Below are 15,180 nucleotides of genomic sequence, written 5' to 3'. Positions count from 1 at the left end.
CAAAAAGCTCCCACAAATCTTTCATCCAGATTTCTTTAGTGGTTAGCATTTGCTTTATTATTCTCTTTTAGAATATACATACATATGTGTCTGTATATTCATTTTTATTTTCTTTTGAACCATTTTGAGCAGACAGGATGTCCCCATTACCCTAGAATTTCAAAATATGATTCCCTGGACAAGCAGCACCAACTTTTATATCACCTAGGAACTTGTTAGAAATGCAGATTCTCAGGACTCTCCCTAGAATTACTGAATCAGGTATACACAACTATATTTAAAATGGATAACCAACAAAGTCCCACTGTGTACTATAGAAACTTCTGCTCAGTGTTAATGTGGCAGCCTGTATGGAAGGGTAGTTTGGGCAGAAATGGATACATTTATATGTAGGCTGAGTCCTTTTGCTGTCTCCCTGACCCTGTCACAACACTGTTAATCAGCTATACTCCAATTGAAAATTGAAAATTTAAAAAAGAAAAATCGATATCCCAGATGCAACTAAATAAAAACCATTCTGAATATATCCATTTTACTACACTCTCAGAACATAGGTTATTCTTATCTTTGTTTTCTGCTTACATATAGTCTAAACCATATATTTGGCATTTCACACAGGTAAAACCAGAGTATAAGCTATAGACATGAATGTCAACTCAGAGTTAATTTCCTGCTCTGTATTGTTCTTGAAAGTGCTTCCCTGGTAGCTCAGTGGTAAAATATCTCCCTACCCAGTGCAGGAGCCAAAGGTTCAATCCCTAGGTCTAGAAGATTCCCTGGAGAAAGAAATGGCAACTCACTCCAGTATTCTTGCCTGAAAAATCCCATGAACAAAGGAACCTGACAGGCTACAGTTCATGGGGTCTCAAAAGAGTTGGACACAACTTAGCAACTAAACAACAACATTGTTCTTGACAGGACCTAAAGACTCGGTCTCTTTCTGCTTCCAGATCAAATGAACAGCTTAAATATACCTACTGTATATTTGATCTACATGACGTAAAGTATTTTGTATTAATTACAAATAAAAATATTTCCCTTTCAGAATGTTCTTTTTAAATAATATCTCAAAGATACCCATAATACATAATAATACAGGTAACAGTTTCCATTTACTAGATTAGAAGTTTGGAGGTTTCTCTTACCAAATAGAAAACCAGTGTTAGTAGGTTCCTACCTCTGAAGATTTACATACACATTTTTCTAATAATTATGTCAGCTCCCTATGAGCTTCTTTATAAAAAGTTAACATGTAATTCATAAAAGTAACCTGAGCTATCAGTATATAATGTTTTTCAAAAAACAGTATTCTTCTGTTTCTTCCTTTTACTTAACTATACCTATACATTTTTTATCATTTATAAGATTTTTTCCCTCAGATTTCTGTTTGTGAGTGGATGATTTATTAAAATATATTAGTAATATCTTTGTGTTATGACCTGGTTTGTTTTATAGGTTTCAGGAGGGGAAGATGAAATACAGCAATTACAAAAAGCATTGCTTGATTACTTGGATGAAAACACGGAGACTGATCCTTCACTGGTGGTAGGATTCTGTTCCTTATTTTGTAATGTTCACATGTTTATTTCAAATTTGGTCTGAAAGAAAACTGAGAATGTCATGAAGAGGAGAGTAGTATTGGAATATTAATTTTTGAAATAGAAATGTGTGGTAGTCAAATTCTGATACAGATATTGTTGTTTCCTAATATTATGTGACTTGGGTAATCCAAAATCTTGCAATGTTTTATCTTTGAGACAAAGATCATTGACCCCGGTAGTGTATGAGATAATCTATTAGCATATAAAAAGTGAATTTTTATAAAATGATTAGAATTTTATATGTATATTTTAAATATCCTTAATTCTGTTTTTTTTTTTAAATATATTATATATCCAAATATTAGTAAAATAAGCTTGTATGTAAAATTTATACACTATATTGGGGCACTTTTAATTTTTTTTAATTGATGGGATATGCATCTACAGAAGTTGGAGAATTAAATAAAAATAAAGAGGTTGGAGATAGCTAAAGCTCTTCAGCCAACTACTATAGGTTTTCAGTCTTTGTGGAAAGGAACAGACTCTACAATGATGTATGTCAATTATTTCTCAATAAACTGGAGGGGAAAAAACTCAGGAACAGATTATACATGTACCTCAGTGTTAATATAGTTCAGTAATAATTGGTTGTATATTTCTTGAAGAAATAAGGTAAAATTTTGAAAGTAACTATAGTCTTCTACCTTCAGCATTTTATCCATGTGTTCTAAACTCTTCTTTTTAAAGTAAACCTTGATAATTGTGTTTCTGATTGTAAACACTTTGTCAGTAGGTTGGAAATTTTGTTACTAATTTCATCAAACTCAAGTCTTAAAATTTCTTTCCAGTTTTCTCGTAAATTCTATATTGCCCAGTGGTTCCGTGATACAACACTGGAAACAGAAAAAGCAATGAAATCACAAAAAGATGAAGAATCATCTGAAGGATCACATCATGCAAAGGAAGTTGAGACAACTGGTCAAATTATGCATCGAGCTGAAAACCGGAAGAAGTTTCTTAGAAGCATTATCAAAACCACACCTTCTCAGTTCAGCACATTAAAGTAAGATCCAAAAACAAAAGATCCAGTGTTTTCAGTTGTCTCTTTGATATCTATTTACCTACTTTACAAAAAAATTTAATTAATTATAATTTAATGACCTTTCGTTGCAGAATGAACTCTGATACTGTGGACTATGATGATGCTTGTTTGATTGTTCGATACTTGGCCTCTATGAGGCCGTTTGCCCAGAGCTTTGATATTTATTTGACACAGGTAAACTGGACAAGAATTTCTTATACAGTGATACTGATTTTTCTAATTCTGGAAACTTGTGTGTGATGTCTGTTCATTGTTGAGAACAGATATTTTTAAAAAATGATGAAAATAACATTTGTTTCTTTGTTCCATATTTGTTAAAATGTTTGTTCTGCATGCCTTTACCTGTTGATTCTTGTTTTACAGATAAGTGGATATGTATCTGTATGGTACAGGTAGAGTGATGGTATAGTTAGAGTGATTGATGTTATAAAAACAAATTATTCAGTTATCAGAATTATTATTTAAATGATACTAAGTATCCTTGATTAAAGTTAGACATAGAAAGTTTTCAGTGGGCCTACAGTTTCTTGCAAATGAAGCATAGCAATAAAAAACAGGTTTAATTGAGAATGACAGAAGAAAGGAAAGGCCATAAAGTATAAAACACCATACCTTAATGTTTTAAGTGAAAACTTTGGATCAGTATGATAACAGATCTTTTTACTTACATATATAAAAATTGAAGGAAAGTAAATTCGATATTTCTATATTTTTTTGCATGTTTTCTTTCTGTGTTTTGTTAAAAAGCTATATGTTCTAAAGTTGATGAAAATGTTAATATTTGCTTGGCAGATCCTTCGAGTCCTTGGTGAAAATGCAATTGCCGTTCGAACAAAAGCCATGAAGTGTTTATCTGAGGTTGTTGCTGTAGACCCCAGTATTCTAGCAAGGGTAAAGAGGAACACAAATTATTCTTTTTATGTGACTTTTATATTCAAATTAAAATATTAGCTCTACTTAGTATAAGTTATAATTTCTTTATTTTTCTTCAGCTGGATATGCAGCGAGGAGTTCATGGACGATTAATGGATAACTCCACTAGTGTCAGAGAAGCAGCAGTGGAATTACTAGGTCGATTTGTCCTTTGTCGACCTCAGCTTGCTGAGCAGTATTATGATATGCTGATTGAAAGAATATTGGTATGCTTGTTTTGTCACTTTTATTATAATTTATGAATATAATTTTGCCTTCCTAATATCACTTTTTAAAAATGTTAAGATAGAAAGGTAGATATCAATTCTGTATTTTTATCTAACCTAATATATAAACTGTAGCAACTTTCTAAAGAAGAACATATTTCAAGAGGAGGGCTGCTTAATATTGTAAAGCACATCTTTGGTAAAAATTGGATTCCCTTTACCAGTTACTATTAGTTTTTGATTATGCTGGTATACAAAGAGTAAATGATAGGAGCTACATGACACAGTTAAGTATTTTGGATAGGATTCTAGAGTAATTATAAATATATATGTATATAAACAGGAAGAATTATTTCAGTGAGAGCTATATATGGAATTTTGGTGTCTGACAGTATTTTTGGTTATTATGTGTATTTGCATATTTCTTTAAAGCTGAATTATAACAGACTCAGATACCTGCAAGCTAAATAAAGTCATTTGAGTTTTAAGAGCAAACATAAGAAATGCTATTCTAAGATATTCTTTTCTTCTATGGCATTGAATTCTGTGGCCCTGAAGTATTTCCTTGGAAATGAAAGGAAACATTGGCATTACAAAATATCTGTTGAAATTCCATACCACCCACTGCAGGGTTATTGACTTCTTCTATAACTCAACAGAGATTCATTAGGTACAGGATTTCGGTATTCTTAAACTGACAAGAATTTATCACTTTTAGCCCAATATTTAAATACTGTGGGACTGAGAGTTACAGATAATTTCATCTCCAACTAGCATAAAATCTTGATGGAAACAAAGAATTTTAAGGAAAAAGTAGAAGAATTTTTTCACTTTTAATGTCTTACTCTTTTCAAGAGTGAAGGACAAACAACAGGATTTTCAGGTATAATGAACTCTGACAGCATCTACCTTAGCAATATATCCTAAAATATTTTCATGTTTGCTAAACTACAAAATGGAGATAATTTTGCACAATGGGTATTCAGTACTTCTTACTTAAAGATGATTTAGTTATGAAAATCTGTTAAGTTAAAAATAGTACAGTTAACATCCATGTATCCACCACAATATTTCATCTCTATTTTATTTAGAGTATTCTCTAACTCTTTCTTACACATGCCACCATGACAGAGAGATTTAAAAAGGCAAGCCAGTCTTGTTATTTTTTCATGGTTTTGTTTCCTTTGATCTGTTCCTTTTTTCCTTATATTTGCTATAAATTATAAAATAGTGATACTGGTTTGAAAGATTTGTTAAACATTTTTGTTATATATACTTCATATGCTGTTTAAGTGCCAAACAATATCCTCAAAGTTTCATGTTTGTTACTCCATTTAATTTTGGCAGGCTTATATGCTCCTCTTGTGTTCAGTGCGATTTAATATTTTCCATATGTTGGATATTACATTTTAAAAGCAAAGACAGCATAATAAAATAACTCATATTTATAATAAGATTAATATAAATGTGTTTTAAAATATATATATGGACCATGTTTATCATGTTAATCGGAGAAGGTAATGGCACCCCACTCCAGTACTCTTGCCTGGAAAATCCCATGGATGGAGGAGCCTGGTAGGTTGCAGTCCATGGGGTCGCTAAGAGTTGGACACGACTGAGCGACTTCACTTTCACTTTTCACTTTCATGCATTGGAGAAGGAAATGGCAACCCACTCCAGTGTTCTTGCCTGGAGAATCCCAGGGACGGGGAAGCCTGGTGGGCTGCCATCTATGGGGTCACACACAGTCGGACACGACTGAAGTGACTTAGCATAGCATAGCATATCATGTTAATAAATGTATGTATACTGTTTCTTGGTATTTTCTAATTTTATTTATCAAATTTCATACACCTTGGCATCTCAGTTTTTCTGACATTTAGAATATCTTTCTGTTCCTAGGATACTGGTATCAGTGTCAGAAAAAGGGTGATAAAGATTCTAAGAGACATCTGTATTGAACAACCGACATTTCCAAAAATTACAGAAATGTGTGTAAAAATGATTCGCAGGGTAAATGATGAAGAGGGCATTAAGGTAAGTTAAAAACATTGACTACTTTAAAAATTCATTTTTCATTAATGTTTTACATGTGTGTGCATGCTCAGTCACTTCAGTTGTGTCCAGCTCTTTGCAACTGTATGGACTGTAGCCCACCAGGCTCCTCTGTAGTCCATGGGATTCTCCAGGCAAGAATACTGGAGTGGGTTGCCATGACCTCCTCCGGGGGAATCTTCCCAACCTGGGGATCGAATCCAAGTCTCCTCTATCTCCTGCAGTGCAGGCAGATTCTTTACCGCTGAGCCACCAGGAAAGCCCAAGTAATTTAAATGTTTGCTTTATATATATAAGTTTTGTTAATTATGTATATATAAAATCTACACAAGTAAGTCAATATTATAGACTATAAATTGAAGAAAAAGACATGTTTAGGTATTTTTTTTCTAGGTCCTGCATTAGTTAATAAAATCTGATCTTATCAAACCAATTTGGCAATTGTAATATTTAATGTCATTGTAGAGATTACATTGTATATAGGAAATTTATTTCAAATTAAATTGATTTTCAAATGGTATGTGCTTGGTTTTCTAAATTAGTAAATACTTTGTTGAAAGTTAGAGTTCATTAGTGAATCTATGTATATGTGATTGTCCCTATATTTCTTTTTTGGGTTTTGATTTTGTTTAGTTTTTTAACAACTTCTACCAAAGCAGCAAAAGTATTTTTTAGTTTGATCAAAAGCATTTAAGTGCATTATATCCAGAAGTTCTATACTAGACATAGTATTGTGTTAAGTCGCTTCAGTCGTGTCCGACTCTTTGTGACCCTATGGACTGTAGCCCTCCAGGCTCCTCTGTCCATGGGATTCTTCAGGTAAGAATACTGAAGTGATCTCCTTCAGGGGATCTTCCTGACCCAAGGATCAAACCCAAGTCTTTCTTACATCTCCTGCATCGGCATATTATTAACCCATTTAAAATCTTTGCCAAACTGAAAAAAATTTATAATTTTTATAATTGATCTTTTTGAAACTGAGGATGTCATACCAGAAATTTCAGGGTTTTATATATATATGTGTGTGTGTGTGTTTGTATATATATATATACACACACATATACTTTCGCTTTGGGCTTTAATGAGAATTTGGGATTAAGAATTTTGCCACATTTATTGTACTTATTAGTTTGAAATTTTTCTTTCTTCTAGAAATTAGTAAATGAAACATTCCAAAAACTCTGGTTTACTCCAACTCCACACAATGACAAAGAAGCAATGACAAGGAAGATTTTAAATATCACTGATGTGGTAAGGAAGGACTGAAACAAGGGTGATTCCTGTGGGTACAAACCTCACTGAGGCCTGCCTTGTCTTATAAAGGGAGAGACAATAACAAGATATTTGGTTATCCTCTGATACTTCCCTTATTATATGTTTCTGGAGATAACTCAAGGGATGCAAATAAGATGAGAGTAGTATTTCTACCTATCCCCACTTTTTTTTTAGCATCCATTGTCTTAAGCACTGATATTAAAATTCTCCAGACTCTTCCAGTGATTGAAAATGGAAAGGGAAGTGAGAAGTAGATAAAAAGATACAATAACACATGAATAGCAGCCTGAAATGAGACTGTAATTTCTACTTTTTCCAGAATACATGAATTAAAATTAATTTCATTATGTTTTATTATACACATAAACTATAATTTTTTTTGACCCAGAATGCTTTTCATGTTTTAGACTTAAGAATTTTTATATTATGGATTACATGATCATCTCTGTTTTACTAATGTCTTTAAATCTTCTACCTAGAAGGAAAATAAGAAGCAAACATTTGCATTTTTATTGTTTTAGACCTTACAGATTTCCTGATAGTGTGTGATTCAATATACCATTCAGAATACCATTTTTAATTTTAATACATTAAGTGAATATTTTGAATGGCTTCTAATGTACTTTTGGAATAAAGTTCTTTAACATGGTAGATTATTGGCTCACTGAAAAAAATAGTTTATTTGAAAATAATTTTTTTTGAGTTCTAATCATTTAATCCACACTTTTTTTTAATTTTTCTTTTATTTTTCTTTTTATTTTTTATTGAAGCATAATTGCTTTACATAATTTTGTTTTCTGTCAAACCTCAACATGAATCTGCCATAGGTATACATATATCCCTTCCCTTTTGAACCTCCCTCTCATCTCCCACCCTATCCCACCCTCTAGATTGAAACAGAGCCCCTGTTTTAGTTTCCTGAGTCACACAGCAAATTCCCATTGGCTATCTATTTTACACATGGTAATGTAAGTTTCCACGTTACTCTTTCCATACATCTCACCCTCTCCTCCCCTCTCCCTATGTCCATAAGTATGAAAATAATTTTTTTAATTTAGAACTTTGAACATTTTTATTCTTGAGACTATAGCATAGCAAAAGTATGTTTTAATGTAAATTTCTAATTTTGATAGGTGCACCATATTTTTCCCCTTAGGTTGCAGCATGCAGAGATACTGGATATGACTGGTTTGAGCAGCTTCTTCAAAATGTGAGTGTTTGTAGACTTCATGATTTGAAAGAAATTTTTCAGTTTTTTTTTTTAAGTGTTTACTTTGTGGTAGGGAAAATTTATTTCAACATATTAGGGTGAATGTTTTGTTTAATACCCCTATTTAATCAGTTATTCAATTGCTTGCTACAAGTTTTCTGAATAAGTAATATTCTCTCTTCTCATCCTTCTAGATAATTTTTTAATCCCTTTAATCTAGATGATAGACATGAGATCTATAGATAGGTACATAGATTGCATTAAATATATGTTTACATTATTTGACATGTTTTAAAATATATAGAATGTCCTATAGAAGTATAGGATTAAACCACAATTAGTGTTCTTTAAAAATTTTATACATGGAAATATTTAGCTCCTTATGAATTTTTTTATTTAAGGATTTTCAAATAGAAGTACTCATTACCCAGCTTCAAAAGTTGTTAGTATTTTCCTAATATCCTGTTTATCTCTTTCCCACCCCCATATATTTTTTTTTTTAATTTAACTTTCTTTGGCTGTAACACTTTTAAAGAAAATCCCATACTTTATATCATTTCACTCATAAATACTTTAATGTCTGTCTCTAACAGAGATGACTTTTTTAAAAAAAACCAGAGTATCTTTGTCATCTGATTCAAAATAACTATTAATAAAATTATTTCCAAACATGTAATAATTATTCCATGTTCACATTTCCCTGATTGTCTCAAAAATGTGTTTTTATAGTTGAATTGCTGTTGCTTTGGTTGTCATGACTCTTAAGTCTTAGTCTATAAAAGTCAACTTTCACTGTTTCATTTCTCATGCTGCTTACGTTTTCCTGTGGAGTGTCCCATATTCTAGATATCATAGATCTCTTCTTTCTGGTGTCATTCTAGTGTTCCTCTGGCCACCATTTTTTTTTCTGTAAACTCTTAAGTTAGATTAGAGGTTTACTGATATTGAAGTTCAGTTTTCAGAAAACAGACAAGAATACTTCACAAGTGACGCTAAATATTGTTGCCTCACATCAAAAGGCACGTTATGTTTGGTTGTCCCATTTTCAGTGATTTTGACTGTGTTCTTAATCTTTCATAAAGTCTTTCATGATAGGTTTTGAATGATCATTACCTAGGTTCATTATTTTCATTACAAATTGCAAAATGCTGATTTTTTCCAAATTATTTTATTTATCCCATATTAATTGGCAGGGATTCTTCTTGAAAGAGGAATTTTGTCCTGAAAATTTAGTTACTGTGAAATACAGTTTGTACCAGAAAGGCAGGGAAAGTACTCTATTCTTTTCCGTTACTTACCAGTTTTCAGAATAATGAGTTTTCCCTTCAAATTGATTTTGTACCTTTTTGGTGTAACCTCATTGCTCTTTTGTAACCTGATTACTTTCTGTCTCTACAAGATTCCCCAGATTTGGCTTGTACATTTTCTGTCCCAAATCTGAACTCAGCCATTTTTTCCTAAGAGCCCTGATTGCCTTTTGTGGGAATAATCTGGATGCTGTGAATATTCATTGCTAATGGGTTATCATAGCTTTGGACTTTTTCAGAGGATAGAGCTAGAAATATATATATTTATTTAGAAAGAAAAAATAAATTAAGAATTAATATTTTTAATTCAAATTTAAGACTATGAGATTCTGCTCCTTTTATTTTATTATTTCTTTTAGGCTAAAAATCTTATTTCCAAAGATAATTTCCTATTGCTGCTGCTGCTAAGTCGCTTCAGTCATGTCCGACTCTGTGCAACCCCATAGTTGGCAGCCCACCAGGCTTCCCCGTCCCTGGGATCCTCCAGGCAAGAATACTGGAGTGGATTGCCATTTCCTTCTCTAATGCATGAAAGTGAAAAGTGAAAGTAAAGTCGCTCAGTCGTGTCCGACCCTTAGCGACCCCATGGACTGCAGCCTACCAGGCTCCTCTGTCCATGGGATTTTCCAGGCAAGAGTATTGGAGTGGGTTGTCATTGCCTTCTCCAAATTTCCTATTAGCTTTGCCCTATTATATTAACATTAAGATTACTAGATACAGTTTAAGACTTTTTTTACATTTCTTTTTATCTATAGCTCACTAAACACATACCATTAAAAGTCTATCGTGAAATAGTTTTTTCTGTTTGATATGCCAACAATTTACTATCTGTTCTGTTTGTTTACTTTTTAATTTTTAACAGTACTTTTAGTTAAACTATATTTAGCAATATTTTTAATAATCAACCAAATTATTTTATTGAAACATAATTTATATGCATAAATGTTAACCAATTTTAGGTGTGCAACTTGACTAATTTTAGTAATTATTTACAATGATGTAAATATTTAAACATAATTTATATGCATAAATGTTAACCAATTTTAGGTGTGCAACTTGACTAATTTTAGTAATTATTTACAATGATGTAAAGAATATCACTCTTAAAAAGTTTTCTTGTGCCTCTTTGTAGTAGTTGATCTTCTCCCCCAACCCTGGGAAACCACTCATTCACTTTTTGTCACTATATAGTTGTCCCCTTTGTAGAATTTCATGTCCAGAGAATCATACAGCATGTAGTCTTTTGTGTTTGACTTCTAGCAGAATGTTGCTGGTATATTGTTTTATTCCTTTTTATTGCTGAGTAGTAGCAATAGTATGGATGTATCATAATTTCTCTGTTAATTCACAAACTTACAGACTTACAAGTTGTTTCCAGTTCGGGCTGTAATGAATAATGCTGCTTGTGTGCATGTTCTTGTGAGGTTGGGTGTTTTCATTTCTTTTGGGTAAATTCCCATGGTTGTGATTACTGGGTCATGTGAGTGAGAAACTGCCAGGCTGTTTTTCCAAAATGGCTGAACCATTTTGCATTTCCACCAGCAATATTCCAGTTGATCCACATTCTCATCAATACTTGGTATTGTCAGTCTTTTTAAGTTTAACCCTTTGGTAGTGTTTAGTAATATGTTACCTTTAAAAAAATTTTAAGACACCTTTTTTAAGCACCCTCATGGTGTTTGCTTACGTTATCCAGTCTGTAACATCTTAGGCTCTCTTTATCAATCATCTTCCATTTTATAATTTTACATGATATATTTGATACCCTTTCCCCCATAAGTCAAATAATTAGCTGTATTATAGAGCCTTATGACCATCTTAGTTATGTCAACCATTCCAAAGGGGACACAATAATTTCTAGAAAGCTCTATACCCATGTTTCATATGATACTAGTATAGCTCTCAGAAATGTCCTTAGTAAAAAGAATCTAAGGTAATATTCCTATGTGTTATTGGCAGGTTGGAAGTAGATAAGTGAACACTAGATTTATAACTTCTTAGCTGTAGTTTTATACTCTTTATATCTTTACTCTCTAGTCCTCTTTTAAGCTCATTGCTCTTTCCATTCCTCCCTGTTTTTTGCTTTCCTACTTTAGTTTCTGCCAACAATTTAATTTACCAAAATGACATTGTGACTTTCTGGATATAGTCATTAAACTAGCAGAGTTTAGTTTTATGAAGTAAAGAACATTTTATTAAAATATTTATATAAATACACGATGGAGGTATAATCGCTCTTAGTGGTAATAAAAACACTGCATAAATTTGAAGAAAAGCTGAGGATACAAAGAAGGGACTACTGGAATTATCTTAAATCCTTGAATCAAAAATAATCAACATTCTTATTATTTCCACATGAGCTCATGTATACACATTGCCTTCTGTCCAATTTTAGATACGTCTCATTATTTTTGTGTTGGATCGACTTCATATAGATAGTGATTCCTAATTCATGGAATGTGATAGCCTTGGGAAGTTTTAAGTACTACATGAAATAACTTCATATTTACATAGGCATCAAACTCTGTCCGCTGACTACATAATGTTAGAATGTCACATATATATATAAAAGTATACACGCAAACATACACAAATTTTTTTAATGTATGGAAACTCATGTCCCTTTTAACTTTTAATGAATTCGTGGTTTCTTTTTAATTTTTTCAGTAGTGTGTGAAAAAGTTCAATCATGAAAGTCCTTCCATTTTTTTTTTTTTTTCTAAAAAGTGGTTCAGTCAGTGTAAATCACTATCATAGCCTATAGTGGGTACACAAAATTAATTTTGCAATGCCATTCATTTTCATTGCTTATGTTCTAAGACTACAGCCCCCACTTTTTTTTTTTAGTTTACAAGAAAATGCAGGCAATGAAAAAACTTAAATAGCCTACATTTCATCTTTTCCTGGCCTTTGTAATCCAAAATAAGATCTGCCTCTTGAAGTTTACAATCAAATACTCTTATTGCCATCAATCAGTGAATGAATAGAAAAATGACTGTATCAATATTCATATAATTTGATAGTGCTCCACATCGTAGAAGCACAGACTGCTAATACATACAGCAGTATAGACATTTATTAAAGCACTCTGCAGAATGAAGGAAGCCTTACACAGGAGAGTACATATTCTGATACCATTTATATGAAGTTTAAGGAGAGGCAAAACTAATTTGTATTGAAAAAATTCAGAAGAGTAATTTCAGGGGGCCAGGGATTTACTCAGAAAGGATATGTATCAGTCATCTCTTCTAGAATATTATATTCTTCATAGAAGCAGAACCAACCAAATACTGAAAAAGAGAGACAGAGAAAAGATTTATTGTAGGAACTGTCTTGTGTGATTGTTTTTGTCATTTAGTCACTAAGTGAAGCCTGACTCTTGTGCAACCATGGATTGTAGCCTGCCATCCCAGGCAAGAATACTGGAGTGGATTGCCATTTCTTTCCCAAGAAATCTTCCCAATGCAGCGACTGGAGCCATGTCTCCTCCATGCAGGCGGATTCTTTACTACTGAGCCACTAGGGAAGCCCCTCACATGATTATAGAGCCTCTTAAATCCCGCAATCTGTCGACAAACTGGAGACCCAGAAAAGCCCCTAGTGTGTAGTTTGTTCTGTGTCCTAAAGCCTGAACCACAGAAGCAGATAGTATAAATCCCAGTTCAAATGTGAAAGAAGACCAGTGGTCCCAGCTCAGGTAATCAGAGAATGGTAGGATTCTTCCTTCCTCTACCTTTTGTTCTTTTCAGGCCCACCCACATTGGAGAGGGCAATCTGCTATGCTGACTCCACCAATTCAAGTGCTAATCTCATTTAGAACTACCCTCACTCACCAACACATACAGTAAAAATGTTTAACCAGATAACTGGGCATCCTTTGGCCCAACCAAGTTAACGCTTAAAATTAATCATCACAGCTCTACCCTTTGTTAACTTGGCACCCGTATATTGATACATCTCCTTATACCATACTGAATCTCCAAATAAAGACAATAACAAAGTCATGATTCTATCTAACATGATACAGTTATCCTGCATACAACCAAAACTGCACTAACCCCTTTCCCAGAAGAAGTCCTTGAGTAATGTTTACTCTTCTCTTGACATCCTGTAATTTAATTACAACCATGTCAGTTTATAATAACATTTAAATACTTTGATATGAAATCAATATACTTTATGTTCTGTGGTAAGGAAATAGAAGGTGGGCGGGAAGAAACACATTTTCTCACTTTCCCTCCCTCAGTCTCTCTCTTCCTGTCCCTGTCCCCAACTTGCGTACACATAACACACACACGTATTTATGACAAAATAAGCAGGAAATACTCATGACAAAGTCCTTGTATCTATAACTGATGATGTGGTCATAGCTGGTATTTATTACTAAGGGATGGCCTGTGGGATCTCTTGCGTTCCAAACACACTCTTATGTACCTCCACTGTGGAATATTGCACTAGTTTCTTCTTGGTGCCTGCATGTTCAGTTGTTTCCAACTCTGTGGCCTTTTGGACTGTAGCCCACCAGGCTCCTCTGTCCAGGGCATTCTCTAGCAAGAATACTGAAGTGGTTGCCATGCCCTCCTCCAGGGAATCTTCCCGACCCAGGGATCAAACCTTCATCTTGTAGCTCTCTTGGATTGGCAGACAGTTCTTTACCACCTGGAAAGCCCAACTCCTTTCTTTACTTGTTGATTCAGAGGCATAAAGAGTGCATGGTAGTTGACTAACAGTCTTTCAGTTCAGTGGGATTTTTGTTATGTCTTCTGGTACAAAAATTCCTCTCTCTGGAACCTCTCTCTAGGCCAGCAGAGCATAAAGTCACTGGAATGGAAGCAAAAATTTTGCTAATCACTCATATTAGCAAATGATTGATTAGCAAATTTGAGTGAGTGATGCCTTTCAAATTTCCACCTTTTGATTCCTGGACCATGAATCCTGGCTATAGACAAAACAGCACCATGTATTGGATGCTGATTCAGAGCATAGGAGCCTGCTGGAGAATCTTGCCCCAGCCACAGCAAGATATTGCCCCCTATCTGATGCTGTAACTGAGTTTGTAAAAGGCTGTTTCCACCTTCTGTCAAGTCAGCTGTTTCAGAATGGTGGGAAACATGGAATATGAGCATGGGCTCACTGCTGTACTTCTTTTGCGCTGAAGTGCTTTTCTTAACCAAAGCAGTTTTGTGTGGAGTTATGGCAAGAGGAGAAGAGGATGACAGAGGATGAGATGGTTGGATGGCATCACTGACTCAGTGGACATGAGTTTGAGCAAAGTCAGGGAGGTAGTGATGGACAGAGAAGCCGAGAGTGCTGCAGTTACGGGGTCGCAGAGTCAGACGGCTTAGAGCCTGAACAACAAATATTATGGTAGATAAAGTGTCCTCTAAGTCCATAGGTGGTAGTTTTGGTAGAAGTATTGCATACAGAAAAGGCAAAAATATATCAAGAGTGCCTGTTTCAGTATGAACAAAATGCTGCCCCTTCCATGATGGAGGCAGCCTAATTGTAATCAACCTGCCACCAGGTTGCTGGCTGGTAATCCCTGGGAGTC

At 33.8% G+C, this 15,180-nt stretch overlaps 1 protein-coding gene across 4 annotated transcripts in view; it reads left to right on the top strand.

The window, feature by feature from the left end:
* The window catches only part of NIPBL (NIPBL cohesin loading factor), a 205,463-nt gene that overhangs the window by 158,591 nt on the left and 31,692 nt on the right, over positions 1-15,180 (top strand). For all 4 annotated transcript variants that reach the window (NM_001206584.2, XM_015459095.3, XM_005221614.4 and 1 more), the window contains 8 exons: positions 1,456-1,545; positions 2,390-2,604; positions 2,715-2,817; positions 3,436-3,534; positions 3,636-3,782; positions 5,685-5,819; positions 6,990-7,088; positions 8,269-8,322. In NM_001206584.2, coding sequence (NP_001193513.1) covers positions 1,456-1,545; positions 2,390-2,604; positions 2,715-2,817; positions 3,436-3,534; positions 3,636-3,782; positions 5,685-5,819; positions 6,990-7,088; positions 8,269-8,322 — 942 coding nt within the window. The remainder of the gene's footprint in view (positions 1-1,455; positions 1,546-2,389; positions 2,605-2,714; positions 2,818-3,435; positions 3,535-3,635; positions 3,783-5,684; positions 5,820-6,989; positions 7,089-8,268; positions 8,323-15,180) is intronic.

Source organism: Bos taurus, chromosome 20, assembly GCF_002263795.3.
Source record: "Bos taurus isolate L1 Dominette 01449 registration number 42190680 breed Hereford chromosome 20, ARS-UCD2.0, whole genome shotgun sequence".
NCBI lineage: Eukaryota > Metazoa > Chordata > Mammalia > Artiodactyla > Bovidae > Bos > Bos taurus.
This window is presented reverse-complemented; position numbering and strand designations above follow the sequence as displayed.